Genomic DNA, 26,184 nt, shown 5'->3' with positions numbered 1-26,184 from the left:
AATGAGAGATCCGTAACTGGTGTTGTCAGGTTGCACCACCTTGTTTCATGTATTGGCATTTAGGTATGTGCCTATAGCCTTTTAAAGCCACTTTAAAGTCTATCTGAGCTGTCTCAGAAAGTACCATCCCTATTAAAAGAAGAGCGTGGTGACATGTGAACACCATATGAAACCAGTTATGTAATGGACTCAACAATACAAAAGAGTATGGTTTGCATTAGTTCAGACCACTGATAAATTATCCACAGACACAGCATATTGGTTTCTGTCATGCATAATTTCCCTGCCTGATGTTGATTAGTGTAATACAGTGGATGTGTTTCAGTGCTAATATAAGGAATAGCCCCCTCTGATTACTGCTTGAACTTTTTTGATTATTGAACAATGTTTACACATGTGAGGAAAGTTCTAGCAGTCTTTGTAATGCGGATAAAGAAGTAGATGAAGAGGATTTACTGGGAAATGCTGAATGCACAATTAGAGGCCTGGGTAAACATGACATCAGCATGGTTACTTGCTGTAGAAAGCTCCCACCAGAGACACAGAAGACATTAAAAATGGTTTTCAGAGGCTGCGTAGTACTAACAACAGTGTGTGTGTAAGTTGTAGTTGTATGTCTCTTTTAATATAATGAAAAGATAAGAACAATGAGAACAGTCCTAACCCATATTTCACTTATTTAAAGGTGAAATGGATCACAGGTGAAGTTCAAACTCAGCGCCCCGCAGTGAATCACTGTCAGAGCAGCGCAGATCCTGAAAAGGCCTCTACCACTGCGTCACATACAGCGTTCTGTCATTACGGGAGCTCTTTGTGACTCAACCATTTCATATGCAAATGCCGTGCCTCTGATTTCTTTTGATTCGCCTCTCCACGTTAGCCGTGGCTTAGACTACGTGCACACGAGGGCTTTTCAGGTGTAATTGCCTTTCAGGGATAATTGTCCTGGGCTCGTCTTCCTACAGAAGCACCTGTGTGTGGATCAAAGCATTTGATGTGTGTGTCAGCTTTGTTTCGAGTGGGTGTCTTTGGAGCACACAGATTGTCAAGTAATTGCCCCTCCAGAAATTTCTATGACCAGAGTGTGTGTGTGTGCGGGGGGGAGGGGGGGGGGGGGTCAGCTTTCATTAAAACAGAGCATTTAAATGGCTAAGTAAGTAAAGAGTATCAAAAGGTTTAATAACAGTGTAATTATCTCAGGAGATGGAAAATAAATCACCCTGCTGACATATCGCTTAATGGAAAAGTTACAAATATTGACATTGTCAGCATTTTCCACACATCTGAGGTCACAAATGTCATGTAACACAATTCATACAGTCTTCATTGCGCTTGAATTTCATCTGCGTTTTTGAGATTTCATCCATCACCTTGTCGTGTATGACTTCTGACCATCAGGTGCACTACACAACCTTCAGCGCTTCCACATGTGTTAAATCGTAATAAGTCAACGCACTTTTATTTCAGTCTACTTGACCTTTGAGGTCACCGCTGTGCTCTCCTGCTTAATAAATTCCCAGCTAAACATTCACCAAGTCAACTGGCAACCCAATAAAACCTTCAAAGTAGACGGGTATATTTACAAAGCATCACTCAAAGACCCGACACACCTGCCCTCTTCCTCTGTAATATCAAAGAAGCATGTGAACATCACAAGGTCACAAATGAGCAAGAGGAGAATATTTTTAGACCAACCACAATCTAGACGTCTAATAAAGATGGAAATGAAAGGCGACCTTCTCAAATGTAAATATTTGATATTGAAGAGGTGGGGGTTTTTTTTCTTAGAATTGACCCCTGCCTGTAAGTTTTTAGATGACGTCTTATAGGTCCAACTATTTAAAAAAAAAAAAAAGTTTAATTGTTAATTCAATCACATTTTCTCCCATTTAATGACTACAAAGTATGAGGGAAAGAATTTAAAAGCTTGATCTTTTACAAATACTCCAATACAATAAATTAGGGAGTTGTAATAAATTGAATTGTGGCAAGTGAATAGTCCTGTTTAGAGGGGAGGGGTCTAGTAGCAGGGGTTTAGAGGTATAAAGGCGCCATGGATGCAGTTCGCACAGACTGAATAATACGAAAACCCATCCTGCCAACATCATCTGTAATGTATTATTAGCTTTTGCTGGGATAAAAAATATATTTGATTAAAAAGAAGTAGAAGCAGAGCTTTTCTCTTTGAGATAGCAATGGATAACTGGAAGATCCAGCTGGTTATTGTGACTTTTTGTGCTTTGGTGCAAACCTATCAGAGATTCTCGTGCAGTGCAGAAGAGCAGAGAGGACTTCTGAAAGAGTGGAAGGTGAGAAGCACTATTGTTTTTATAATGGGTTGAGCAATGGACAAATTTAAATATCAAAGCATTGAGTTCATTCACTTATTCTGTTCAAGCTTAGGTGAAGAGGAGAAAATCTTAGATGATTGTTGAGATTTCTTGCTTATATACAAGAAAAAAATATACTTTCAAAGAAGTCTGAAAGCTGTGTGTTTTAAAATTCTGCATTTGTTTTTGTTTTTTACAAGAGGCAAAGTTCTGTAAGTAACACATATTATAATGGTGCATAAGTATTTTTAACATTTTTGCAAATAAATCTGTATTTCTTTTTTTTTTTACTAATTTGAAAGAAGATACAGAAAGAAAACTCAAAATGTTAGACGACCATTGCATTAACAATGCGTTTGCTTGTAGACTCTTGTAGATATACTTTTTAAATATAAAAACTGGTTTACTTTAAATAAAATAGTGAAATGTTTCTTGCAGGATGAATCACTGCAGACAAGCCTGACCAGTCCAATGTCCAGTGTAATAAAAAGATCCAAAGCCCTTCGATTCTACGGACTCATGGGGAAACGCTCAGGTAACCTTGAAACATATCCATGCATAACATGTCGTCTCATTTTTGTGCTTATCACCATTTTTATGTCTCATAATAAGTATTAAAGCCTGTTGCATGACAATAAATTTATCTCTTCACAGATGCAAAAAAACCCTACCAAGTAAAAAGACGTGAGTGGCTTGATCTTATTGAAGCAGAACTCTTATCATACTAACGGTTTTGAAAACTAGTAGTTCCAGAAATTGGAATCTAATATTTAATCACAGCATCATTGCATATTTCTTATTCTTATAGGAAATAAAGGAGAAATGTTTGTGGGCCTGATGGGAAGAAGCATCTCCAGTGGTGGTAAGCATAAAATCATCAATAGACCGCATGTAAATTGTAGATATTTCAAAATATCAAGGCAGCTTTATTGATATTAAAAATATCAAAGTGCTAATACACATTACACAGCTATGATTCAAAGTACAAGCCGAAAACCATCCTAGTCAAACGTTTCCTGTTTATTACAGAATCTCTACCCAAAGTAAATCGTTCTGCAAAGACCACTGCGATCCATGATTCAGAGAACCCATACAAGCAAGGTACGATTGTACCAGTATAAAAACCTGAGGCTGTTTTGTTTCTATGTGCATTCATATAGTGGTGTTACATTTGTATTTTATATCCTCAGCAAATTAAAAATCTCCTCTTTCCCCTCATCATTGGCAGGTTCAGCAAAGGAATGGATCAGAATCCTGTATTGATGGAATTAGAAAAAAAAAAAAAAAAAGACATTATGACGAAGATCTATACAATTTTATACCAACCAAAGGCGTGTTGCCATAAATCATACTCATTAAAAGTACACCCTGCTCAATTTCATGTTTCGATTCATGCTAACAGTTACTGTATTAACGCTCAAAAAGAATAACCACCATTGTCAAAAAGCACATTTCTCATAGTAAATAAAAATAACCTCTAAATGCACTCAAATGTAGCTATTCTAACATTAATGTTATCCATCACATTGGACCGTTCATCATTTAACATTCAGCACACAAAGGCAGTTTTAAAGCAAATCCTCGACACTCATTTTTCACAATGCTGACAAAAAGCATTTGACTTGGAACGTATGCTGGTTTGGCTAGAAATGACAGTAAAATATAAAAAGGTGTTTAAAAAATTCACATTACAGACAAGAAGAAATAAACAGGGTCAAAGGGATGAAAGAAAAAAAACACTGATCTTTATTGACAGTTCATAGGTCTAGGCTACTTGTGGCTGGTGAGGCTAGAGGCGAGTGTTTTCAGTAGCCTGAGCTTCTCAGTGTTTATGTCCCTTTGGGAGGGGTCCATTTTAGCGAGCTTGGGTCGATGGTTTTGTTGCTATTGCCTCGCTTGATCTCCTTTGCTTTCCACTCATCAATCAGGTCCTGGGATGAGAAACAGGGTAACGAGCTAGGTTATCACATCTAATTTTTCCAGTAAGATAGAAATAGAAAGAAGGGCCTGGTATAAAACGTGTTTTACAGCATTAACGTAAAATTTTACTTCCAAAATTAATCAAAATATTAGAAATAGACAAGTAAATGATCTCAGTAACCCAAATAATTTGATACAAAAGCAATTATTTCAATAAATAAATACAAGCATAAATAAAATGGAGAGGAGCCAGCTTACCTGACGCTTCAGTACTAAGTGCTTTCCCTTCCAATACTTCAGCATCTGAAGAGACTGCAGGGTGCTCACAATGTCCACCGGGTTGACAGCAGTTTCCTGACTGATCTCTGTGCAGCACGCAAATATTAAAACAAATATTAATTGTATGCATTTGTTTTGTTTATTAAATGCATGAATCTTCTTGTGCGGATTCATTATGCTCTTCCTTTTATCTATCATCGATATACATATTCTGAGATCAGTGTATGTACAAGTAATCTTTAAGGGCCTAAAGCTCAAGCTTCAGACTTCTCTAAACACTCTGGTTTAGGCATTTTTTCCTGCTCTTGACTGTCAATGAGAGGGATTTTCTTTAATATGGTTATCTGAGGCACACAGCTCAGACTTTGAGCGCAGCACTCCCACCCAGCTGCTGCTGCGCAAATCTTTTACTTGCAAGGGACAGCCAAACAGAAAAAAACATAGCTTAAGAGGTGAGCTAAGAGGGAAAGAAGCTAAACTGGCTTGTTACTAGTCAGAAGATGGACTTTGGGACTTCACCAAGGCCAATATAAGCTAAAATTAAGATTATTTTAAACTGGTAATTGGTAACTGGTAACAAAGTACAGAGCCACTTTCAGCTTTTTTTGTAAACATATAATTTAAGCTGCCAAATTATAGGGTTTGTGCTTTCACTTACCTTTGATGGAGATCTCCTTGCCTTGAAAGTTGTACATGTATCTGAGTAATACCTCCTTCCAGTAACTCCTGTAACTGATGAGGCCCAGATCAGAGAGAGGTCTCTCTGGCGAGCCCACCTTCTCCTCAACTTTTGACAACAGATAACCTAAATAAAGCACAGGACAGTCAGAATGAACGCTTTCAGAAGGAAGAGAGAATTATCTGTATTTCATTATGCAAAAAGACTAAAATGCAATTTAATGATTACATTGAGAATAGAATAAATTAACATATATACATACTAAAGTCAATGAGCATCTTTCCAAAGCCTTGTCTCATGTACTGTGGCATTGTCAGGATACAGGATACATTGTAGTTCAGGAAGGAATTTTTCTCCTTAAAGAAATAAATAGAAGGAAAAAACACTTTTTAGACATTTCTGTTCTGGAACATAAATTCAATCATTGTGTGGGTAAAAACAATAACCTTGTTCTTCTTTACCTTTGAAAAATAGCCTACTAAATGGCAGCCAGTGTTGTCAGCTTCAGTCATGACATAGAAGAGAAAAGGCTCCACGTCATAGTAAAGTGTTTTGTGGTCCAGAAAAAGCTTGGCAAGTAAACACAAGTTCTGACAGTAGATCTGGGGATGATATGGCCCTTGATTACTTTAAAAGTGGCTTATATATTTGATTACAATTTAAAAAGAAAAGAAATGCCAGTGTTCACTAAGTAAGACTCTTACCTTATTCTTTTTGCCATCGACTTCAAACACAGATATAGACCCCTTTCTGTACACCTCATCTCCTGGAGGATGCTTCCACACACATTTGGCCTGAAAAGACAAATAATCTACAGTACTTCCAAACCAGTGAGTTCATAAAGATAAATTATTCTTATTTAAAGGCCACCGTGCAGTAAAAATATATAATGTAATAAGAGCAACGGCTGTTTGCCAAAACTGAACTTTAAAAAATGAATGTTTAGAATGTTTTTATAAAAATCATTTCTAAGTGTAGCACGACTCCAATGACTTGGGATTAGTCTCTCTCACCATGTGTCGCCTGAGGATGGTCTGGCTCTTCATGTATTTGAGGCAGAATTCACAGACGTACAGACGACCCAGACGCGCATACTCCTCAGGATAGGGCGAGTGGTACCAGGTGTCCAGCTCGTAGCGACCAAACAAGATAGTCTTGATCATGTTACTGCCCTCTGTGATCTGACCCTGGATGCGCAGCTTCTCCTGCAGGCATAAAGATGGGAAACATTAATGTCCAATGTGTGTGATGAGGTTATCAATCAAAAAACTAGAATGCTAACATACTGACAGTTTAAAAAATAAATAAACAACTCAGTTTTTAAAGAAAAATAATGTACCTGGAACAATGAAAGGCACCAGTTCTAGCTTCATTTCCTTTTATCTTATTCTAAAATGCTAAAAAGAAAGTACTTATGGAGATGTGAAACCCCATCATTACCAGGTCTTCAGATGCTCGGGCCTGTGCTTTCCTGAACAGCTCCAGGTCATATTCACTGGTGATGTTCTCCAGCAGAGGCTCTCTGGTGTTGCCGTGTGTTTGCCGATGCTCCTGTGGGCCACGAGAAAAGGCAAGCAGGAAATGAAGTAACACGCCAGCTATGAGGTGGAATAAGCTTAGAAATAGCAAAACAAAAGTACTGGTGACGTACCACATGCTTTTCTTTCTGCTCCTTCTGCAGGCCAGAGTTTCGACCCTTCCTTATCTCAGCCACTTGCTCCTTGTATCGAATCTGTTTCGGTGTTGGTGTCTACAAATAAGGATAAATAACCAATTCACTTTCCTGGTATGAGAAATTACTGACAATAGTTAAAATAATAAACAGATAATTAAGCAAAGTGTAAAATTCAATGTCATGCTCTCATTTCTAAAGCAGACCTACCTGGTGACGAGTTGCATGGCGTGAGTTGCTGTCCTCCTGTGCCTTTACCTCCTCCTCTTGTTTCTCACGGCTAATGGCTTTTACCTGACAAATAAATAAATAAATAAATAGATAAATAAATAAAGCATGGATTATATCTCTTCTTGGTCTCTCATTTCTCTCTGATACGGCTCAGGCAGCCAAATACTCATACCAGCCACTTCAACCTACAACATTAATAACATTTGCTGGGAACATCCCTGTTTAAGTGATGCAGTTTGTTACTTGTGGCTGTTTTTACTGATAGCAAAAGACATTGTGTACTTGTACTACAGCTGAAATTGTCATTTACTACACTCAACCTTTGGAGTATCAGTTATGTCCCAAAGAAAGTTGTACAGTCCAGCCACTGCCAGTGTTTCAGGTTAATAACTGTATAGATAAAGTAAATTCACATAATATTGTAAAGTATTCTGAACATGATTTATAATAATCACCTTGCATTCATCAGCAGAAAGATTGTGGTAAAGAGGACAGCCTGACACAGCAAAATGACGTTCATGCTTTCCTGTGAGGTGACCTAAGAAAAAAGAGAAAAATAAGCATGATGTTTGCTGATATGCCATATTTCCCATGTTCAAATTTTTAATAACACTTTTGACGTTTGGCAAAAAAAGTAATATATTTTACCAAGGGAATTGCACCCCGGGGTTGGACATTTCATGTTGAAATTATAGGTTTCGTGACAGCGGCGGCGTTTAGGTCGGTGGGAGAGATCTTTATCCGAATCTCTGTTGGCTTGGTCCTTGGCCTGGCTCTCATCATGTGAGGCATTGGGACTGGAGATGTCCAACTCTGATTCAGAGGAGGGTGCATTTCCAGTGGGCGTCAGTGGTGGAGATTCATCGTGATCCACAGCTCGCTTTAATTCCTGAGTATCTAAGGGAAAATAAAATAAAAGTAATCTTCAAATCACTGTAAAAGTATATATATACATATGTGTGTGTGTGTGCATATGTATAGGCTATGTTGCCAACCCTGAGAGCTTTGGCTAAGGCGAGTAGAGGCTCTGGTGAGGCGCTGTCTCTTGGGCACAGTCCCTTCACTTTCTGAGCTATTGGTCTGTTCTCTTTCAGCAGAGGAGTCAGAGTCTTCAGTTCCATCTGAACCACTCCCAGCCATGTGTCTCTGTCAGGGGAACAAACGGTAAATGAAAGGCACCTTTTACTAAATAATGTCAAATAGAGGTGCGGAAAAAAACAAGCATGGATAACACTGATGGTGTCCACAAGCCAAAAAGACAGAGTTGTTCTGGCGATAGCAACTACAGTTTTACAGAGCAGTTAATTCAGCATTCACAGTATATCTATTCATTGTTGAGTCATAAATCCACCAAATTAAAAGCGTAGCTGAGGTAACACTGTAAAAGTGCTGTTTGTGGACATTTTTCTTTTCGATTTCTGACTGGCTACAATCAAATGATAGCTCTCCATTAGCTGTTTAATTATTATTATCAGCATAAACAGGTCTTAACACCATCTACCCCTTACTAATACCAAAGCAATATATTCCGCCAAACTAGTGTTAAAAACTGGCCAAATACTGTCACACGTGTAGTAATTACCACGACAAAGTAACCAGTCTGCTTAGCACGTCAACTGTTATTGTTGTTAGCTTAGCGTTAACGGTTAGCTCTGCTCTTGGTTTTTAGTATTTGTTTTTTTCCCAGCCAATGTGGCACAACACTGTATTCACAAACAGCAATTTAAGCAGGACTGGTCTTGTTTTAGTCTTAGGGCAAAGCCTACATATACATGAACCGCAAAGCGCCGTTACATTTCACCAAACGTGAAGTAAAAGTTTTAGCTTCTTTTAGCTGCTTTTAACTGTACACTGGGTGTTTAATGAGCTCGAACAATACCGACACAAGCTGAATGTGGCAATGCAGTTAAAGTCAGTATGTTTAAATTATTCTGTGCAGATTTATCAGCTGATGCTAACACCGTGTTTTAGCGCGTTACACTGTCAGAATATTGAATGGAATATGGTGGAACCTCCTGGTTAACCATTAGCGCTAACTTAGCTAACGTTACCCTCTTGTGCGACCTACATGCACTCTTACCTGTCTTCTACGAGGCATGTTCTTCTTGATGGCTACTACTTCACGATGGTCTAAAGCAGCAAATGTAAACGTTACGTTTAAAAAATAAACTGTTTAATGATTTATAGATTTTTTACTTTATTAGTTTATATGTACACAGCGTTTAGTAGCTCGAGCTGCATTCCTCGCTCAGACAGAGCGAAGAAATGAATTTCCGGTAACCAGTAGACCAGCAGGGGGCGACTTCCGGATAAAATAAATGTATTACTAATGCCTGTCTAAAATCTGAAGTGGGCTGGGTGGGGGTTAATTTGAAATGCACTGTCGTAGTATCGTGTCTTTTTTTTCTTTAATAAAAATATGACTCCCAAGGAGCCAATCTTTATTGCCATTTTGAAAAAAGTGCTCTTGTTCAATAGATCCCAAGGCTTTCTCTGGGACATTTTCAGTTCAGTCCTTGTACCTGACCATTTTCAGAGGAATGCTTTTTTGTTTGTTAAATCACTGAAAATTGAGATTTACAGCAGATGAACAGTATCTGAAAAATCATGTGCTTAAGAAAAAGGGGGGGGGGGGGGGGGGGGAATCCATCAAGGACCTGACACAAGACCTGATATATCTGTTACTTCAGCGGATCCATTTACTGTTGGCCTCAGAAATTGCTTTAGTGCTGTGGTGGCTGTCAAGAAGTTATTCTTAAGGAATAGTATTGGATAACAGCCTTTATCCAAAGAAGAAGCCTTTAAAAACCCCGGAGAACTCATCCTGAAGGTTACTTTAAGAAGTTACAAGATACAGTAGCTTGACTAGGAGAGTTCAGGCTGTGTTGGAGAATAAAGATGGCCATACCAAATATTGACTTTCAAACTCGTAAAAATTATCCAAGCTGCCTTTTAAACTTGTTGGATTTTTACCAACTCTGTTTTTGGCCTATCTATGTTTACACATGCTCCAGTCAGTTCCTGCACATAGTTCCAATTTCCTTACCAAAATATAAAAAAAGGCTGACTCAAGACTTTTAAATTGTATCTATTAAATTTTGCTTTGTCGAATTTACTGATTTTACTGAGCTGTTTCACTTAGAAGAGCCACGTTCTTGTATATTCATATTTTGTTTGGTTAACTTCAATTTGGTCATATCGTTATTATCATATATTGTATTTTATCAACATGTTTACTTATTGAGCCCTGTTATTTCATTTGACTGTATTTTTCCTTTTTTTTTTTTTTTTACATTATTAAGTTATTGTGTATTTGACACATACTTTATTGAAATATTCTACTTTATTTAAACTTTTATATATATATATATATATGCAGTGGATGTTCTGGCTGGTCTACCACAGGATTTTTTTTAACTTTTGGAAAATAAATAAAGTATTTTATCTTTATTATATCTACCTTCCTATATATAAAGTTTACATTTACAATTCTACTCTTTAAACAATATTGATGGCCAAAATACTGATTTTAAGTAATTTAATTTTGTTGCATAACTAAGATTTAAACTTAATGAAACGCTGTCAAATGAAATTCACTTGATCATTCATGTATGTGTATGTTGGTAAATGATTCATAAATTCAGCAAAATCAATTTTAAAATTATCAATGTGTCAAGATTTTGTCCAAAATTCTTAAAGTTCCATTGCATCCCTCAGGCAATGTTGGTCAACAACCTCCCAAGTGTTGAAGTGGGTCCCATTAGGTAATTTTCTTGTTGGATTCTTCCTGCCCCCACCTCCATCCTCTTAAACAATCAATTAAAGGTGGCTGAACCACTTTGAGAACCCAGAAAATGCATCTGTTTTCCCGAGTGTTCCACAGTCAGGCTATAAAGGGCACGGAAGGGGCTGTGGCAGGCAAGTCTCCTAGCAGCTGATACCAGATGGTCTATATATAGCTTTTAGGGCCTGGCCGCTGCATCAGGGCACACTACTAACTCAGCTGGACACGTGTGAGTTAGCTTTCTCTTGGTAAAAAGGAATTGTATAGCAACTTCTCTTTTATTTAAAAACAACAACAAGAATGAACAAACCTAAAATTGTCAGACCAGAGGAAAGGTAAGTGCTGCCAAACTCACTGAGCAATAAAGCATGTTTTTTTCCTAAATCTTTCATTATGAAAAGGTTTCAGGTTTGATTCCTAAGCAGTTTCTTGGTGTTTTAACAGCAAGCCAGCACATGCGCTGTGGTTTGACAGGAAGAAATACGTCACCATCAACTTCATGGTTCAGAAACCTAAAGATGTCCAAGTTGATATCCAGCCAGACAAACTGATTCTGTGGTGAGTTTTTAAAGACGTTCCCTCTCTTGAAGTCACATGTGATTCAGTTTAGAAAATGTCTAAAATGGTTTCTTTGACAACCCCATTGCCTCTCTGCAACAGCTGCAAAAACGAAACAGATGATGTGTACTACAACGAGCTGCACTTCTATGACAAAGTCCAGATCCACGTAAGCATCCGCATTATATTCTGTATTCTTCAATGTACAGAAAGCAGGCTGTTAAACGCTCCTTTAACTTGTCATCACTTGAAAGGACTCCAGAGAAAGGGTCTATGACCGCACCATCAATGTCTTGCTAAGGAAGATGAAACCTGATTGTGCTTGGCCTCGTCTTCAGAAAGATCCAGCTAAGGTAAGCACACGTGTTTGTGTCTGTGTCCTTAAACCGATCAGTATCAAGGTATTCTATTCTTCTCATCTGGTATTTACTCAGGTTCATAAAAATAGCATGGCTCATGTTAAGACTGTTTTTATGAGGCTGAAGAATTTTTTTTTTTACCAATGATACTTCCTCACTATTCATTTACCAGTTTCAATCACAAACCCTAAGTTGAAAAAGTCTTAGCTCACTGTTTCCGTCTCATAAAAATGCATTATATAAGCAAAGAGAAGCTTTATATAAGTATTAATAGAGTGCCTGAGGATATTACAACTAACTAAGTAGGATGTTCTGTAATTCTTGCAACTTTACTTTTAGTAAATAATACCTAAAATGGTGCTGTTATGTCTTCATTCCACAGGCCAGTTGGATTTCAGTTGACTTTGATAACTGGAGGGACTGGGAGCACGAAGACGATGAGGGAAAGGAGGAATATGACCGTTATGTGGATGTGAGTGAATTCAGTCTTCTTAGTAATAAGATCAATCAAATTCCAATATTGCTTCTGATCCCAGTGCATGTAATATGCAATACCTTCCATTATTTTTTTGTTTAAATGGCTTTCCTTTTACAGATGATCCGAGAGATGGCTAACAGTGACAAAGGAGAAGCTCCAGATATGGGGGATCTTAGTGATGTAAGTGAAGTGTTCTCCATATAAGTGAGGAGTGTACAATGTAAAATTGGGAATTGCTTCTGCAATAGTCTATATTTAAGTATTCTACAATCAATGCCGACTGAAAATCTGTAACTTATATTGATCATTTTATTGCGGAGACTGACCATTCATCCATTTTTTTCCCTTTCAACAGTCTGACTGATACTTTATCCTCTCTGGTGAAGCCTGCTGTAAATGTATAACTCAGGATACTGAGGACAACAGTTTGTTTACTGAAAGCTGTATTATATGCTAAAAATGGATGTGCTATTGTCCAAAATGCTGTTTTTAAATGTATGATGATATTTTATGTGAGATTATTTATTGCTCTGTAATTGTTTACTGTACACCGGCATGTGATTGATAATAAAAGTTTTATTAAACACAAAATTGCATTATGTTGCTTGAGGTAATAACACTAGCTGAATGAACTGGGGGATATAGAACATGATTGTGTCGGTAACTCCAGAAGATGGCAGTAACGTTGCAGTAAATTTAAAAGTCTCAATCAGTAGCCCAAATTTAGTTTACACTCGTAGTAATGCACTAAAAACACAGCCTCGCTTTTTATACGTAGTCATATTAGTGACCTGTTGCCGGTTAACATAACTAGTTGTAAAAAAAAAAAACGTTTCCAGCCTTTTGTTGAAATGCTGTCTAATTTGAAATTACCCCATCTCCTCTTAAATCGGTTCATTTCATCACTTTCAACGTTTGGTATGTTGTCTGCGTTCTACTGAGAATCATTTATAGCTGTATCAGATTTAAAAAATCATTGCATTCTGGTTTTATTTACATTTTACAATTCGGGTTGCAATTTATTCGATTTTATAGAGCACATCCTAAGGTTTTCTCTTCCTCCTGTTAAAAAAAAGTGCATTTAAAAGATGATTAAATAATAGTGGCTTAATTAATCTTTTTCGCTTCAGTTAAAAAAGTTATGAAGCGAAAGTCGAAGTCATTAAGTTTGGGCTATTATGGTACCCGTAGGCGTCAGCTGACAGCTGTAGGCTTCACCTCCCCGTGCTCGTGCTACCGGCTGGCGCAGTTTTCCTTTCAAAAACAGGACAAAATGGCTTTTCAGTGTCAGCGAGACTGCTATATGAAAGAGGTGCGAAGCTTTTAAAAGCATCCGAAAAGACCTCCCGGAAATTTATCAGCAGTTCGGTGCAGAAGTGATTAGCATGCCTGCTAACTGATGCACCTGCTAGCTACCTTTGTAACCAGAGCAAGGGCTGGCAACTGATTTATAGGTCGTTTATATATAGTCTACGAGTCGCACTTTTATCTTACATAACCTTAGATTTATTCAGTTTTACTTTGTTAGAGGTTGTAATTGTGTAATTTCCACACTCTATATTTCAGATCGTATCATTTTTCTCCTTTAAAACGCCGCTTAAAAGTAATAAATCACCTTAAATGCTATGCATTTAGAGAATTTAGGATACTGTCTCCTTTTTTAAGTCTTCAGTCTTTGTACTTGCTGTCACATAAATTGTCCTTTACAAAGCCAGACCTTTATAAAGTCTTGTATGAGACTGAAATCTTGCACACACTTAAACAACTGCAGTCCTTTAAGAAGCATGTAATGTTTCTGGTTGTAAATTTTATATGACACGATTATTATCGTTATTTCTCTGGTCCCCTTCCAGTTTGTTACCTCTGTAGTCTCCTGCTGCCCGGCGGAACTAAAACAAGAAGTAAATGGAAAGAAAGAAACTATTAAAGGATTCCACATCAAGCTACAAGATACCATCTTGTTTCCTGAGGGAGGTGGCCAGGTAAGCATGTTCATTTTCTTTTTCTTTCAAGTTCTTACTCCATTATTTAAATGTGTACGTCACATGTTCCTTCATTGCAAATGTTTATACAAATGCGAGACTGTACAATGTCACTTGCAAAATTTGCATGCTTTACGTTGTCCTCCTGCAGCCAGATGACCATGGATTCCTTGGAGATGTCCCAGTTTTGAGAGTGACAAGGCAGGGACCGGACGCCCTGCATTTTGTGGCCTCACCTTTGGAGGTGGGTCAGGAGGTTCAAGTGAAGGTAGACTGGGAAAGGAGATTTGATCATATGCAGCAGCACTCGGGTAATAATCACCACAGAGACAGGAAAAAACGCCATCGCGCATTTTGTTTTACCTGTTGCCTAAGCAGTAATTGTTTTCTTCTTGACTCTTAGGTCAGCATTTGATTACAGCTTTGGCAGACACAATGTTTGGATACAAGACCACATCCTGGTACTTTACCACTGCATATGTTCTTTTCCATGTAGCCACTAAGCCTTGTAGGATTACAGATTTTCTGGGTTTTTATCAGGGAACTGGGTCGTCAAAGAAGCACCATTGAGCTGGACACTCCCTGTGTGAAACCTGGCCAGCTTCAGGAACTGGAAGAATGTGTAAATGAGAAGATCAGAGCTCACATTCCTGTCATGGTTCAGCTTCTCTCTATAGATGACCCAGCTGTGGAGAAGGTACAGATATTGCACTTACTGGTTGTAAAAGAGACCTGTTGCCCTGTGTTAAGTGTATTACACAATATGTATTTGTACAAATCAGGTGAGAAGTCGAGGGCTGCCAGAGGACCACGCAGGACCCATTCGGATCATTGATATAGAGGGCATAGATGCCAACATGTGCTGTGGAACCCACGTCTCCAACCTCGGTCACTTACAGGTACAACATTGACACTTTCACAATTATATTTAGTGTTTGTGCCATTAACCGTTGTGTATCTAATTTCTTTGTATTCAAATTTAAGGTAATAAAGCTGCTGGGAACTGAGAAAGGAAAGAAAAACAAAACCAACCTAATTTTCCTGGCAGGAAAAAGGGTACTAAAGTATGCAGAGAAAAGCTACAACACAGAGCGTTCACTGGTGTCACTTCTAAAGTAAGTTCTAAATCTGAATAGTCAAAATTTAACTTTGAATCATTCAGAAATTTGAAGTGAAAACTCCTTTTGGTCATTTATCATCAGAACGGGACCAGATGAGCACGTTGAGGCAGTCGACAAGTTGCAGAAGTCTGTTAAGCTGCTACAGAAAGTAAGAACAGTTTCTTTCTAGATTACTGTTTGACAGAGTTGGTAAAAAAAATGGTATGGTAATAATAAATTAATAATAGTAGAATTAGATTTTTTGACAGGGTAAATATGCTTCAGCTTAAGATATTGCATATAAGGCTCCTCAACTACTACAAAACTGTCTTTGGCAGACTAACCTGAGCCTGCTTCGTGATATGGCGGTTCTCATTGCTCAGAGCTTTAAGAATGATCCTCACAAAGACTTCTTCACCTTCCACAAGTAAGAGGTTCTGCTTAGAGATGTCATTGCACACTGCACTAACCAGTTATCCATTTAAAAAAAACCCTCAGAAATGATCCATTCTTTACAACCTGGTGACGTTTTGGCATCAAGGTGAGTATGTCAATAACAAAACGGTGTTCTTGTTCTTCTTGTAGAAAAGAGGGAGACAATGAGTTTATGAATATCATTGCCAATGAAATAAACACTGAGGTAAGATCACAATTTCACTGCTTTACTGCTAGGCATTACCACGTCAGTATATTTATTTTCAATCCCTACTCTGGTTATAGGAAACACTGGTTTTCCTGACTGTTGGAGAGGAAAAGGGACCTGGTTTGTTTCTGCTGGCTGGACCCAGTGAACTAGTCACTGAGATGGGACCACAGTAAGAGTTTTCATATTTATGTAGCTTCTACTGTTAAAATCTTAATGTAGGTTGGCACTATATCTGTGTGTTTACTTTCCAGAGTGTTAGAATTGCTCCAAGGGAAGGGAGCAGGGAAGAACGGGCGATTCCAAGGCAAAGCCAACAGCCTGGCACGGAGAGGAGAGGTGGAGGCTTTACTGAAGCAGCGCTGCAATCAACGCAGCTCACAGGAAGAATAAATTTTCATTAGAAAGAAACGTTTTATACTTCCAAAAGGGGAACATTAAGGTTGGCTTACATGGCTGTTTTATACACCCATAATCTGTGGTAATCACTAAATGATGTGTTGGGTTACACATCATGAGAAAGTGACCATTTTGTGAAAATGTATATAATTCAACTTCTGTACAACATGTGCTGTACATATTTCAATATTAAATGTAAAGTGCTGGCTTTATTCAGTCAAAATCCAAATTTTTGAACAATTTATTTTTTTAATCCCATCTTTTATCCAGGAAGGAAATCTCAGAAAGTTGTTTCTGTCTTTGTGGTTGTAGCATTTTCAGTGGGAGAAACGTTTCATCACTTGTTCAAGTGACTTCCAGCTGGACAATTGTCAAAGCTTGGAAGGTACCTAAAGAATGCTCCAGGCGATCCAGGAGGGGAAAAAAGAACAACTGCTGCCTTAGTAAAATCTGTAGTGAGTCCTCAAGTGTGAGGAGTATCAGAACATCTAAGACACATTTTCTCAAAACACAGCATCTCTGTGGCTTTTAAAACCCAAAACACACTACGCCCTAAGGATCAGGTCTCCATTGCGAGATGAGAAAGATGGAATTTTCCACATTGCAATTTTGCAATTTTTGAGCAGTCAAGTAATACAAATACACTTTAAGAAACTTTGAGCTATTAATTGTGATCCCATTTATATATAATATCCACAAATATGGAAACATTTTAATAAAAAGGAATATTCTGTTTAATAAAAGTAATCCCTAAATATCACCCAAACTGGGCTAATGGGAAACACCTTTTCCATATAGTGTCTTAAACAAAACCCTTTCAAAACTAGACTGTAATGGACTGTATTGTCACAGTTCGGTGGTGTAGAAAATGTGTTCATATGTTGAAATAGTGCAAATGTGCAAGCTCCCCTTCCCATTTGTTGAAAAAAACTAAAGTTAAAAAAAGGTACAAGTTGAGATAATCTGGCAGTATCTGTGTGGAGTTCGTTGCTCCTGGTGGTCCTTATTGCTAACTTAAGGGTTTCACGATCTTCATTGAGATGTAGTTCTGTAAAATGCAAGAAAGAACAATCAATCACACATTCACAAGTTTCCTATAAGTACAAAGATGATAAGACTGAACAATTTTATAATATGAGAAAACTTTGGTGTCCAGTGGTTCGCTTTTGTCTGTCCTTACCGGTAAAGAATACAACAGGATGGCGATGAAGAGGACCACTATGATGAGGATGATAAGTCCAATAAAGACCCACTTGAACCTTCTCCACACAATGAACTTCATGGTCTTACATGGGTTGGTGAACCAGAAGAAGGATGTTTCTGGGCGACTAGTAGTTGACAGAAAATGTATTTAGTAGACATCATAGCCTGTATACCTTTCAAAATTCAGCCCAGCTAATCTTGTAAAGCAGGCTCTTACTTTGGAAGGTCCAGTTTTGGATTCATGTTGGGTTCATCCCGACCTTTTCCTGCAGGTCGCTCGTCTGCATCCACTTCACTCACAATCTCCAGTGTCATCTCCACTTTGCCCTGAAAACCCAACACAAACAGAGTGACAAGACGACAAGGACCTGTGATATTTTTGGAATACTTCAACTAAATTAAGACCAATTTATCTGACAATGTTCTGCAAGTAACACATTTCCAATTTAGGAATTTAGGACTAGTCAATAGAAAATAAAGTAGAAGTATAATGGTGTTGTCCAAAGCTCTTAATCTTTTCTCTTCATGGCACTTTGGGAATATTGTATTTTAACTCTACATTTCCAAATGTCTTGTGGTTCCATCTTATCAAATGAAAACTGAAGTTTCTATTCATACTTACACCCAGGACCTTCTTCCCATCTTGTTCAATAGAGCAAGGCCACCAGCCTCTGACTGACTGCTGAGCAAACAGAGACTTGTTCTGCTCTGCCTTGTGTGGACCTATTTCCACATTATCCATCATATCCAGAGAGCATTTCTCTGGGGTCTTCGCAGGAGCAACCAGGTTACGCAAATCCAGCTCCACAGTACCTGGGATCACAGCACATTGTACTCAGGTTTTATAAAGGTTAGGCATAGACACACAGGTTGGACTTGAAAGTTTCTTACCTAGGTAATCATCCAGTGAGAATTTGTCATTATCCCAAATCTGAACAATCAGTTTGGGAGGAATCCGGAACTCTGTTTTATCAAGACTCCAAAAGTGTTCCTGTTATAAAAAAAAAAGAAGAAGACATTCAAACATGCTTTAACTTAATTCCAACAATACCTGTGTTATTTTTTTAAAATGGTATTAAAATAATCTTTGATCTACAGTATGATAAACCAACTGGCAACAAGCCTCACCTTCTTGGATACAAGGCAGAGTTGTTCAGCTGGCAGGTAGTCAAGCCCAAAGACGAATCGCCAGTTAAAGTTACCATCGCCATCCAGAGACCTGTAGTGGACATCGGTCTTCTGCTTGTCCTCCTCCATTCCTGGCATCCAGCTAGCACATAAACAACAAGCATGAATAATCATTGGCCTTTAACAGTAACCCTCTAACACAAAGTGCTGCTACCTCCTAAAGGAAGATTTTGGAGAAAGTAAACAACAATAGATTTGGACAAACAAGGGCTTTGATGCAGAATTAACACACCCTTTAACATAGATGTCGCTCATGCGCTCTCCAGTGATACTGGTCTCATCCAGAGTCACATCTGTGGTGTTCCAGATGACAGCACGCAGGAAATACCTGAATATTTGAACACAGTCATTGTTAGCTCTCAGTGACATCCGCAGCGATGAAGTACTGAAGAGAAACACAGCACTTACTTCTTTGGTTTGCGTGGTGTGATGTCAAAGGGAGGCTCGGGGAGGCCTAAGCTTTTGGGAAAAACATCCACCCACATCTGAAGTTGTCCCTAAACCAATGCAATATATACATTTTACAAAAATAACTGAGCCTGAGTCATTGCAGCCAGAAACAGGTACAGTATGAGATGTCTAACCTGAGAGAGGTTGGGCTGAAAGGTGCTGTAAAGCGTCCTAGTTTCCACATGTTCAGGGACGAGACCCTGTGTTCTGAGCACGTGCAGACAGAGGCGTTCATAAGGTGGACCCAAGTGCTGATGAATTTCCTTGTTGCTCTCTTAATGTAGAAAAAGAAATCGATCACTAGATTGGTATTAAAACAATCTGGTGTTATAGGGGCAAAACAGTTCAGTCACAACAATACTGTGTTGTTGTTGCGACCTACGCATCTACTAATCAGAAGGTTGGTGGTTCGATGCCTGCAGTTGCATGGCAAAGTATTCTTGGGCAAGATGATGAACCCCAATTTCCTCCCAGTACATTCATCGGAGTGTGAAAGTTCGATATAAAGCCCTTAAATGTAGAATAAAGTGCTTGTGTGAATGTGTATGTGATTGGATGAATGAGACATGCTGTACAAAGCACTTTGGTAGCTGAAGTAGGATACTAATGTGCTGTATGATGATCAGTCATTTATCATTTAAACAGTAAGAGATTCAAATGAACTGATTCATCTTCTTGAAATCTGAAAGTTGGAGACACATCTGAATTTCAAAACAATTCTGCTGTTTTAGCTGCATTCAAATAAATTTTGTTTAATTAATAAAACATCTAGTATTAGATGTTTTAGGGAATTAAACTATAACAATATGTAGCAATGTGAAATGTGCTAAAGACAAAACGTACTGTTAATCTTTGCCAAACAATGAGGGCATGTAGACGGGCATAATAGGGCTTAATTGTTGCTCATTTTTCAACACAAAACATCTAAATCACTCATTTATACTATTATACTTCTAACCCCTTACCAAACTGAGCCAGTGTGTATTCTTTTCCATTGAAGGTGAATGAATTTCCATTATCTTCCGTCCTGGGCTTGGAAAGTCCTTTAAGACGAGCCAGATTCTCAAGAATCTGAGATGGCTTCAGCTGGTCCCGCCACTGGTTGATGCCAGAACTAGATGACAGGACAGTTGGAATTAATATTTCCTCAGCTCTGACTCCATGTTTTCCAAAAAATATTAAAAGGTTTCCCACTCAGGCACATCTGCTTCCTTACATGCAGTAGCTTTGAGGCAAGCCGCAGTATGAATTATATCGAGACAGGAAGCGGTTCTCCAGGTCGATCACTGTCTCGCCGACCTTCTCGTCACGAGTAAGCAGATCATAGTCATAAACAGAGATCTTCAGGTCCTTGTCCTGGGGCAGGAAACACGTCATCTCAAACATCCTAAACAACAAAAAGGACAGTTATAGAAATCTTAAGATGTAATAAATTTTCTATTTATACCTGTTTGAATCCATTGACACATAAGGTTTACCTTCCAAACACAGGGTTGAGGGTGTTGGGTAGGTAGTGGTCTCTGTCATCGATCGTGTTTTTTCCCAGTGATATCTTTATGTATGGATCGCACTGAGCAGAAAAGACAAGAAACGATACTGACCGTACTATGTTTGACAAGATTTGTATTACTGTAGGTAATGCAGATTAACACTCACACTGCCATTATTGTCTTTGGGCTGGAGGTCCATGCCCCGAACCACATAAATCCTAACCAGACACTCCTGAGGTCCGCTATCTGGGAGTTCTCTGAACTGACGCGGTGGAGGAGCTACACCTGGGTCATCTGGCAAGGGGTACACTTTGAACGAACCCTGCAGGTACAAGAGTAAACCCCACACTCAAACAAAGAAATCAAGTTCACTGTAGTCCCCCCGTTGTAGTTAATTAACGTTTTTCTCTATCTCCAAATATTATTGTTCTAAATGATGTTAGACAACCTTAAACTCTCCAACCACAGTGGGATCATCATCGCCATTGTCGTTCTTGCCTTGCTGGAGTTTGAAGGTGTCGCAGAAATCAGTAAGCCCTTTGAATTCTGGGACATCTTCCAGTTCGCAGTCATAGATCTGAAAATGAACAACACTCACATTCAAGTTGTCTGTAACAACCAAAGAGGAGCGTACGTACTATTTGAAATACATAGACCAAGATGAATGATTAGTTTATGAGTGTTGTGTGAGGAAATGGAGCTGGCTTACTTTGAGGGTATCGTATCCTTTCTTGAGGTAAGGACCACATTTCTCCTGGTCTCCTAGCGAGACGTAGAATTTACTCCACCAATCAACTGTCTCTTTTTCCTAAAGATGGAATTGTCCTGCATTTTAATCTCACTGCATTTGGGAAAAGAAGTTGATTTGTCTGCTATTAAATCTTATTTCATCAACTACTAATAAGTCTTACCTTCTCAGCAACCTTTGGCGATTGAAGATGCACCAAAAACAAAAATAAAAACAAGTCAAAAATATTTATAACAGTAACAAAAAAAGTAAGAAGACAAACATTAAATGGAGCAAAACTGAAAAGATAGCAGAAAATCGAAATGCAAAGAAGTTGATAAAGTGCTTTCAGCCACAGTTTGATGACTGACAGTGATTCTGTGAAAGGGTGTAGCAACAACAATGAGCTTTTAACACAGCAGACATTTTGACATATCAAACTGAGATCTAAATGATTCATTTCATTTAGTGTATACCTTAATATTCGACATTGCTGTTTTAATATCTTGTGTTAACTTACTGAATCAATATTGATTTTATTTTTCATATATGCCCTTCATGCTATGCCAGTTTAAAATGTCTGCTGTGAAAAGGGTGTTAATAGCAGGTAGCGTGGCTCTGGTGGTGACTGACATCTGTTTTTAAATAAATCAAAGGACTAAATTTTCACGTCATTCATAGATTTCATTTTTCACTAAGTTTCTTTTGTGGTCAGAACAACAATTTATTTATTGGTCAACTAAAAAAAAGACATTTTGGGAAATACAGTATTGTCTAAATGTCTTGAGCCACCCCTCATTTCTGCATATTTTACTTCCAAGGATAATTGTCTGCGCTGTGTCCTTAAAGAAATTTAAGGACACTGGACGAGTGGAATACAAAACAAAACTAGGTGCAATGCCTCTTCTAGTATCCGAAGCCTCATTAGAAATGGTCTCGATGTAAGGATGGCTGTCAAGAAGCCATTCTTAAGGAAGGGAAACAGGGAGAAAACATTTGGTTCAAATCTTTGTCACCACAAACAAGAGAGAGGTACAACAGTGGCTGTCTACAGCCATCTGTAAAACATGGTTTGGAGCTGCATTTAAGCCAGTCAGGTTGAGCATCCTGTCAAAACTGATGGAATTATAAATGCAGAAATATAGCTTCTGATTTTGCTCCCATATAAAATAGCATGTGGAAAGCACTGAATCAGCAACAGCCTCATATATGAATGAGAGGTGGCTTTTGCACAATACTGTACCTTTATTTTCTTGAGTCACACGATTTAGATGCAAACAATCATTATGATTCCACACACATCTATGTGCTAAATTTGAGTCTACTGCCACCACCCAGTTATCTCTGCATAAAGACTGCTGTTGTTAGTAGTATTTTTTTACAGATTTAATACTGGCTACTGTTTGAACTGTTGAATGAATTAATAATAGCACTTAGACTGTACCCACGGACAATCCCAGACTAGCTTTTTCTACCTAATTTGAGTCTGAACTTGAGTACTAGCAGTAGCATCACATTTAGCATTTAGAGCAGTTTCATTTTTAAACTCCATGCAGGAAAATATAGGAAAAATAAGGGTATTTCCCAAAGTATCAAACTTTCTTTAAGTAGGAAACTTGTAGGCATGTTCTTTTTGAGGTTTCAGTAGCAGCACTAGCTTCTAAGTTTAGATGCCTGAACATCTATGCTACAATCGATGCTACAATAACAATGTGCTCAATAAAATATGCCAGATAAGACTGCAGTTACTGTGGCAACTCCCCTGTAGATTCATGGCTTTGTGATAGGATTTTTGTTCAGCTTTCTTTAGCTCTGTGATTGTCAGCCATTCAGCATCATTGGAGCCCCGCCTTATGAATTAGAAAGCCATAATAAGTAACCATACATACAAAATGGGAGGTAGGGGATGCCATTTTGTCGACAGCAGCTGACATGCTGTACATAAACTGTAAGCCAGAGTAATCAGAGTAAGTTTGTCAGATTTGACTTGATAGTCAAATTCTGCTCTTAGGTGAACAGAGGAAACGTCTGAGTGTTAGGAAAGGTGGTGGGGCGTACCTGAGCTTCTAGCAGTGGCCTTGTCTCCTCCATGGTGATAGAGACATGTTTGTGAGGCGACGCCATCATCAGAGCCACTGTTAACATTGAGCAGTTACTTTTATCTCTGTGCATAAACTGTATCAGAGTTTGTACCTAGCGTTTCTCTATTAACATACTACAGGCTGTATAAACAACCCTAATTCAAAAAAGATGGGATGCCGGGAATAAAAAAGGATAAATAAAGATTCAGAAATCTCATAAGCCCAATAAAACATATCAAATGGTATAATTTAAGAAAGAAAATTAGTTCCTTTTGAATTTGGTGGCAGCACTGTTCACCACTGTATAGCATCCCATCTTCTTTTAACAAACAGATTGTAAACATCTGGGAACTAAGGAGACCAGTTGCTGAACTTTTGGGAGGGGAATGTGGTCCCACTCTTGTCTGATGTTAGATTCTAGTTGATCAACAGTTCTCAATCTTCTGTGTGGAATTTTTCATTTCATGATGTGTCAAATGTTTTTAACGTCTGGACTGCAGGCAGGCCACATCCAGACCCCAGATTCTTCTCCTAGGAATCCATGCTGTTGTTATAGCTGCAGAAAGTTGCTGCCATCAAAAGTAATTTTTTTTCTGATAAACACTTGATAAGTTTTCTATTTTCTGTTGTGATGAGATTTTGAAATCATCACATTATTTTTCTATTACATGGTTGCACAGTGTCCCAGCTTAAGTGCCTTAAACTTAAATTCCTTCTAATGGCCGTAGGGACCAATTCCTCTGGTCGCAAAGCAAAAGTTAACTGCTAGTTTTTCAACATGACGTTCATTGCAGGTTGCTGCAGTCTATGATCTGCTCTTACTTTTAGATGACATTGCTCCTTCGGCGGTGATGACATATGGATCACATCTGAACTGCTCCAAAGAACTGATAGTGCACTGGCCTACCACGGGCTTCCTGCCAAATGGACGGTGGTCTATTACCTTCAGCACAATTGGAGGCGTGTACATCTCTTCCTTCGGAAGAAGCTGGATGGAGAGTAATGAGGAAATGGAATAAATAATCAGGGTTTAAATCAATAATAAATAATAATTGAATATTAAGTTGAATGATTCGGGTGTTGGTGTTTTTTTAGACTTTTTCAGAGCAAGAGTAAAGTTTCCTTTTTTTGACAAAGCGTATAGTTGGTGCTTGATCGGGTGACCTCCCTTAGTTACACTGCAAGAGGTCTAGGCTGCTACGGGCTACCCATGATGCACTGGTTTTCTTCTTCACTCACTGAGTGTTTATACACAACTCTGCATTTAATCATTATTTACTTTTAATCTCTGGCTCTCTGCCATAGTATGTCTTTGTTTTGTCTTCCTCACCTCACCCACGACACATACGGTAATAGCAGATGTGCCTGGTTCTGCCCCAGGTTTCTTCCTGTTAAAAGGGAGTTTTCCCTCTCACGGTTGGAAAAGTGCTTACTAATAGCGGGTCTTCTTATCGTTGGGGTTTTCTCTGTTTTTTCTATTTTATTGTAGGGTCTTTACATTAAAATATAAAGTGTTTTGAAGAAACTGTTGTGCTTTTGGGCTATATAAACAAAACTAAACTGAAATGAATCGAAAAAAGTTTCAAAATTAAAAGTTAATTTAGTTAAATTATTCTTTCTTTCAGACACTTATTTTCCTAATTCTTATGCATAACATAGAGCTTGTGTAGTACTGCCATTACCACTTTGATGAAGAGGACAGAGCTCGGGAAGTTTGGATTCTTCTTCATGTTCTTGATGACGGCCGACTCTACCCTCTGCCCCCCACATTCCACCACGAGGCTGGGTGACGATATTGCTGCCAGTTGGTATGGCTTCATTTTCCTCAGGCCCCATGCAAGAATCTGAAATCAATTATAGATTGGGGAGTTTTAATGAGGTCAAATTCCATGCGTGTCCATCACTTTAGAAGGGAAAGTTATATATAAGGCTGTATTTTACCTCCACAGCAGTCAGCTGCACCACAGGCCGAATGCCCTGAGGTACCATGTAGATGTTCTCTCTCTTTGGGGGAACTAGTGGAAGATCTGAGTCTCCTGACTACAGAGACAGAGGCATTCATTAGGCTTTATTTTTTTTCTTGTTATTTTTCCTACAAGATTACACTTGGTTCCATGGGAGTTATAAAGGAATGACGAAAACAACATTACACCTTACATTTCATATAAGAAATGTCAACAGTAATCACCAAAACTACATGGACATGATAAAAGGAGACGAAAAGATGAAAACATTGTTTAAGTTAAGGATTTATTACTCAGTATGTATGTATGACAGACTGCGTGCGACGGAGGTAACACAGTTTTGAGGACGTCTCACAGACCTGAAGGCCCAGAGAACAATTTTTAAACAATGCTATAAAACAGACTATTGTCCACTACTTTCTTTTCAAACCTTGTTTTTAAGAATGAGTTCAGCAGCCACAAGAGCCTCCCCGGCCACCTTCCCCTTCTGGATGATGGGATGCCACAACAGTTTTGGTGTCTGATCCATAGCAGAATTCAGTTTTACTATTGGGGTGCAAATACTGCGGCCCAGCATTTCGTCCTTCCCCTGAAACAGAAACTTCCAAGATTACCATGCATATTCTGATATGTGTGCATAATTAAATAAACATGAGTTTTACAGAGG

General features: G+C 38.5%; 5 protein-coding genes across 8 annotated transcripts in view; 3 read left to right on the top strand and 2 right to left on the bottom strand.

Moving 5' to 3' along the window:
* The first annotated feature begins 2,087 nt into the window (after positions 1 to 2,087).
* Positions 2,088 to 5,560, top strand: LOC146702830 (uncharacterized). Its single transcript, XM_085465847.1, has 6 exons — positions 2,088 to 2,309; positions 2,769 to 2,865; positions 2,985 to 3,014; positions 3,139 to 3,192; positions 3,360 to 3,431; positions 3,559 to 5,560. Exons 1-6 carry the CDS (start codon positions 2,196 to 2,198, stop codon positions 3,591 to 3,593), a joined length of 402 nt encoding a protein of 133 aa, XP_085321973.1. The 5' UTR covers positions 2,088 to 2,195; the 3' UTR covers positions 3,594 to 5,560.
* On the bottom strand, positions 4,054 to 9,398 carry kat7b (K(lysine) acetyltransferase 7b). 2 transcript variants are annotated; one of them, XM_085465845.1, is made up of 14 exons: positions 9,192 to 9,398; positions 8,107 to 8,257; positions 7,760 to 8,008; positions 7,567 to 7,649; positions 7,091 to 7,174; positions 6,860 to 6,958; positions 6,649 to 6,759; positions 6,222 to 6,413; positions 5,913 to 6,002; positions 5,670 to 5,810; positions 5,471 to 5,564; positions 5,188 to 5,334; positions 4,509 to 4,615; positions 4,054 to 4,261 (listed from the first exon to the last, which is right to left on the bottom strand). In XM_085465845.1, exons 1-14 carry the CDS (start codon positions 9,207 to 9,209, stop codon positions 4,160 to 4,162), a joined length of 1,668 nt encoding a protein of 555 aa, XP_085321971.1. In that variant the 5' UTR covers positions 9,210 to 9,398; the 3' UTR covers positions 4,054 to 4,159. The 2 variants fall into 2 exon arrangements, with proteins under 2 accessions (XP_085321971.1, XP_085321972.1); XM_085465846.1 differs by lacking the exon at positions 9,192 to 9,398 and adding an exon at positions 8,694 to 8,744.
* Positions 9,399 to 11,030: 1,632 nt separating this feature from the next.
* ptges3l (prostaglandin E synthase 3 like) lies at positions 11,031 to 12,898 on the top strand. The gene is made up of 7 exons (XM_085465844.1): positions 11,031 to 11,230; positions 11,340 to 11,453; positions 11,556 to 11,622; positions 11,708 to 11,806; positions 12,195 to 12,284; positions 12,408 to 12,470; positions 12,646 to 12,898. The coding sequence occupies exons 1-7, from the start codon at positions 11,196 to 11,198 to the stop codon at positions 12,652 to 12,654; spliced, it is 477 nt and encodes a 158-aa protein (XP_085321970.1). The 5' UTR covers positions 11,031 to 11,195; the 3' UTR covers positions 12,655 to 12,898.
* A 575-nt stretch (positions 12,899 to 13,473) lies between these two features.
* Positions 13,474 to 17,226, top strand: aarsd1 (alanyl-tRNA synthetase domain containing 1). Its single transcript, XM_085465843.1, has 12 exons — positions 13,474 to 13,602; positions 14,144 to 14,272; positions 14,424 to 14,583; positions 14,676 to 14,733; positions 14,813 to 14,969; positions 15,055 to 15,171; positions 15,257 to 15,387; positions 15,475 to 15,541; positions 15,711 to 15,799; positions 15,958 to 16,012; positions 16,093 to 16,187; positions 16,270 to 17,226. Exons 1-12 carry the CDS (start codon positions 13,564 to 13,566, stop codon positions 16,406 to 16,408), a joined length of 1,236 nt encoding a protein of 411 aa, XP_085321969.1. The 5' UTR covers positions 13,474 to 13,563; the 3' UTR covers positions 16,409 to 17,226.
* LOC146702826 (myoferlin-like) overlaps positions 16,638 to 26,184 on the bottom strand; it is a 26,915-nt gene continuing 17,368 nt past the window's right edge. For 2 of the 3 annotated variants that reach the window (XM_085465840.1, XM_085465841.1), the window contains 21 exons: positions 25,948 to 26,106; positions 25,495 to 25,593; positions 25,236 to 25,397; positions 24,376 to 24,541; positions 23,531 to 23,607; positions 21,657 to 21,668; positions 21,455 to 21,553; positions 21,194 to 21,322; positions 20,912 to 21,067; positions 20,734 to 20,825; positions 20,472 to 20,642; positions 20,221 to 20,369; positions 19,390 to 19,529; positions 19,214 to 19,302; positions 19,038 to 19,133; positions 18,746 to 18,887; positions 18,509 to 18,608; positions 18,240 to 18,430; positions 17,835 to 17,944; positions 17,595 to 17,742; positions 16,638 to 17,462 (listed from right to left, as the gene is read on the bottom strand). In XM_085465840.1, the coding sequence (XP_085321966.1) occupies positions 17,424 to 17,462; positions 17,595 to 17,742; positions 17,835 to 17,944; positions 18,240 to 18,430; positions 18,509 to 18,608; positions 18,746 to 18,887; positions 19,038 to 19,133; positions 19,214 to 19,302; positions 19,390 to 19,529; positions 20,221 to 20,369; positions 20,472 to 20,642; positions 20,734 to 20,825; positions 20,912 to 21,067; positions 21,194 to 21,322; positions 21,455 to 21,553; positions 21,657 to 21,668; positions 23,531 to 23,607; positions 24,376 to 24,541; positions 25,236 to 25,397; positions 25,495 to 25,593; positions 25,948 to 26,106 (2,526 nt within the window). In that variant the 3' untranslated portion in view covers positions 16,638 to 17,423. Of the gene's footprint in view, positions 17,463 to 17,594; positions 17,743 to 17,834; positions 17,945 to 18,239; positions 18,431 to 18,508; positions 18,609 to 18,745; positions 18,888 to 19,037; positions 19,134 to 19,213; positions 19,303 to 19,389; positions 19,530 to 20,220; positions 20,370 to 20,471; positions 20,643 to 20,733; positions 20,826 to 20,911; positions 21,068 to 21,193; positions 21,323 to 21,454; positions 21,554 to 21,656; positions 21,669 to 23,361; positions 23,419 to 23,530; positions 23,608 to 24,375; positions 24,542 to 25,235; positions 25,398 to 25,494; positions 25,594 to 25,947; positions 26,107 to 26,184 lie in introns of all 3 variants that reach the window. The other variant, XM_085465842.1, reaches the window with a different exon arrangement.

Source organism: Copadichromis virginalis, linkage group LG8 (assembly GCF_057382275.1).
Source record: "Copadichromis virginalis isolate Kocher_CV1m ecotype Utaka linkage group LG8, C_Virginalis_male_GT1.1, whole genome shotgun sequence".
Classification (NCBI taxonomy): domain Eukaryota; kingdom Metazoa; phylum Chordata; class Actinopteri; order Cichliformes; family Cichlidae; genus Copadichromis; species Copadichromis virginalis.
Note: the sequence above shows the minus strand (reverse complement) of the source record. Positions and strands in the feature narration are given on the sequence as shown.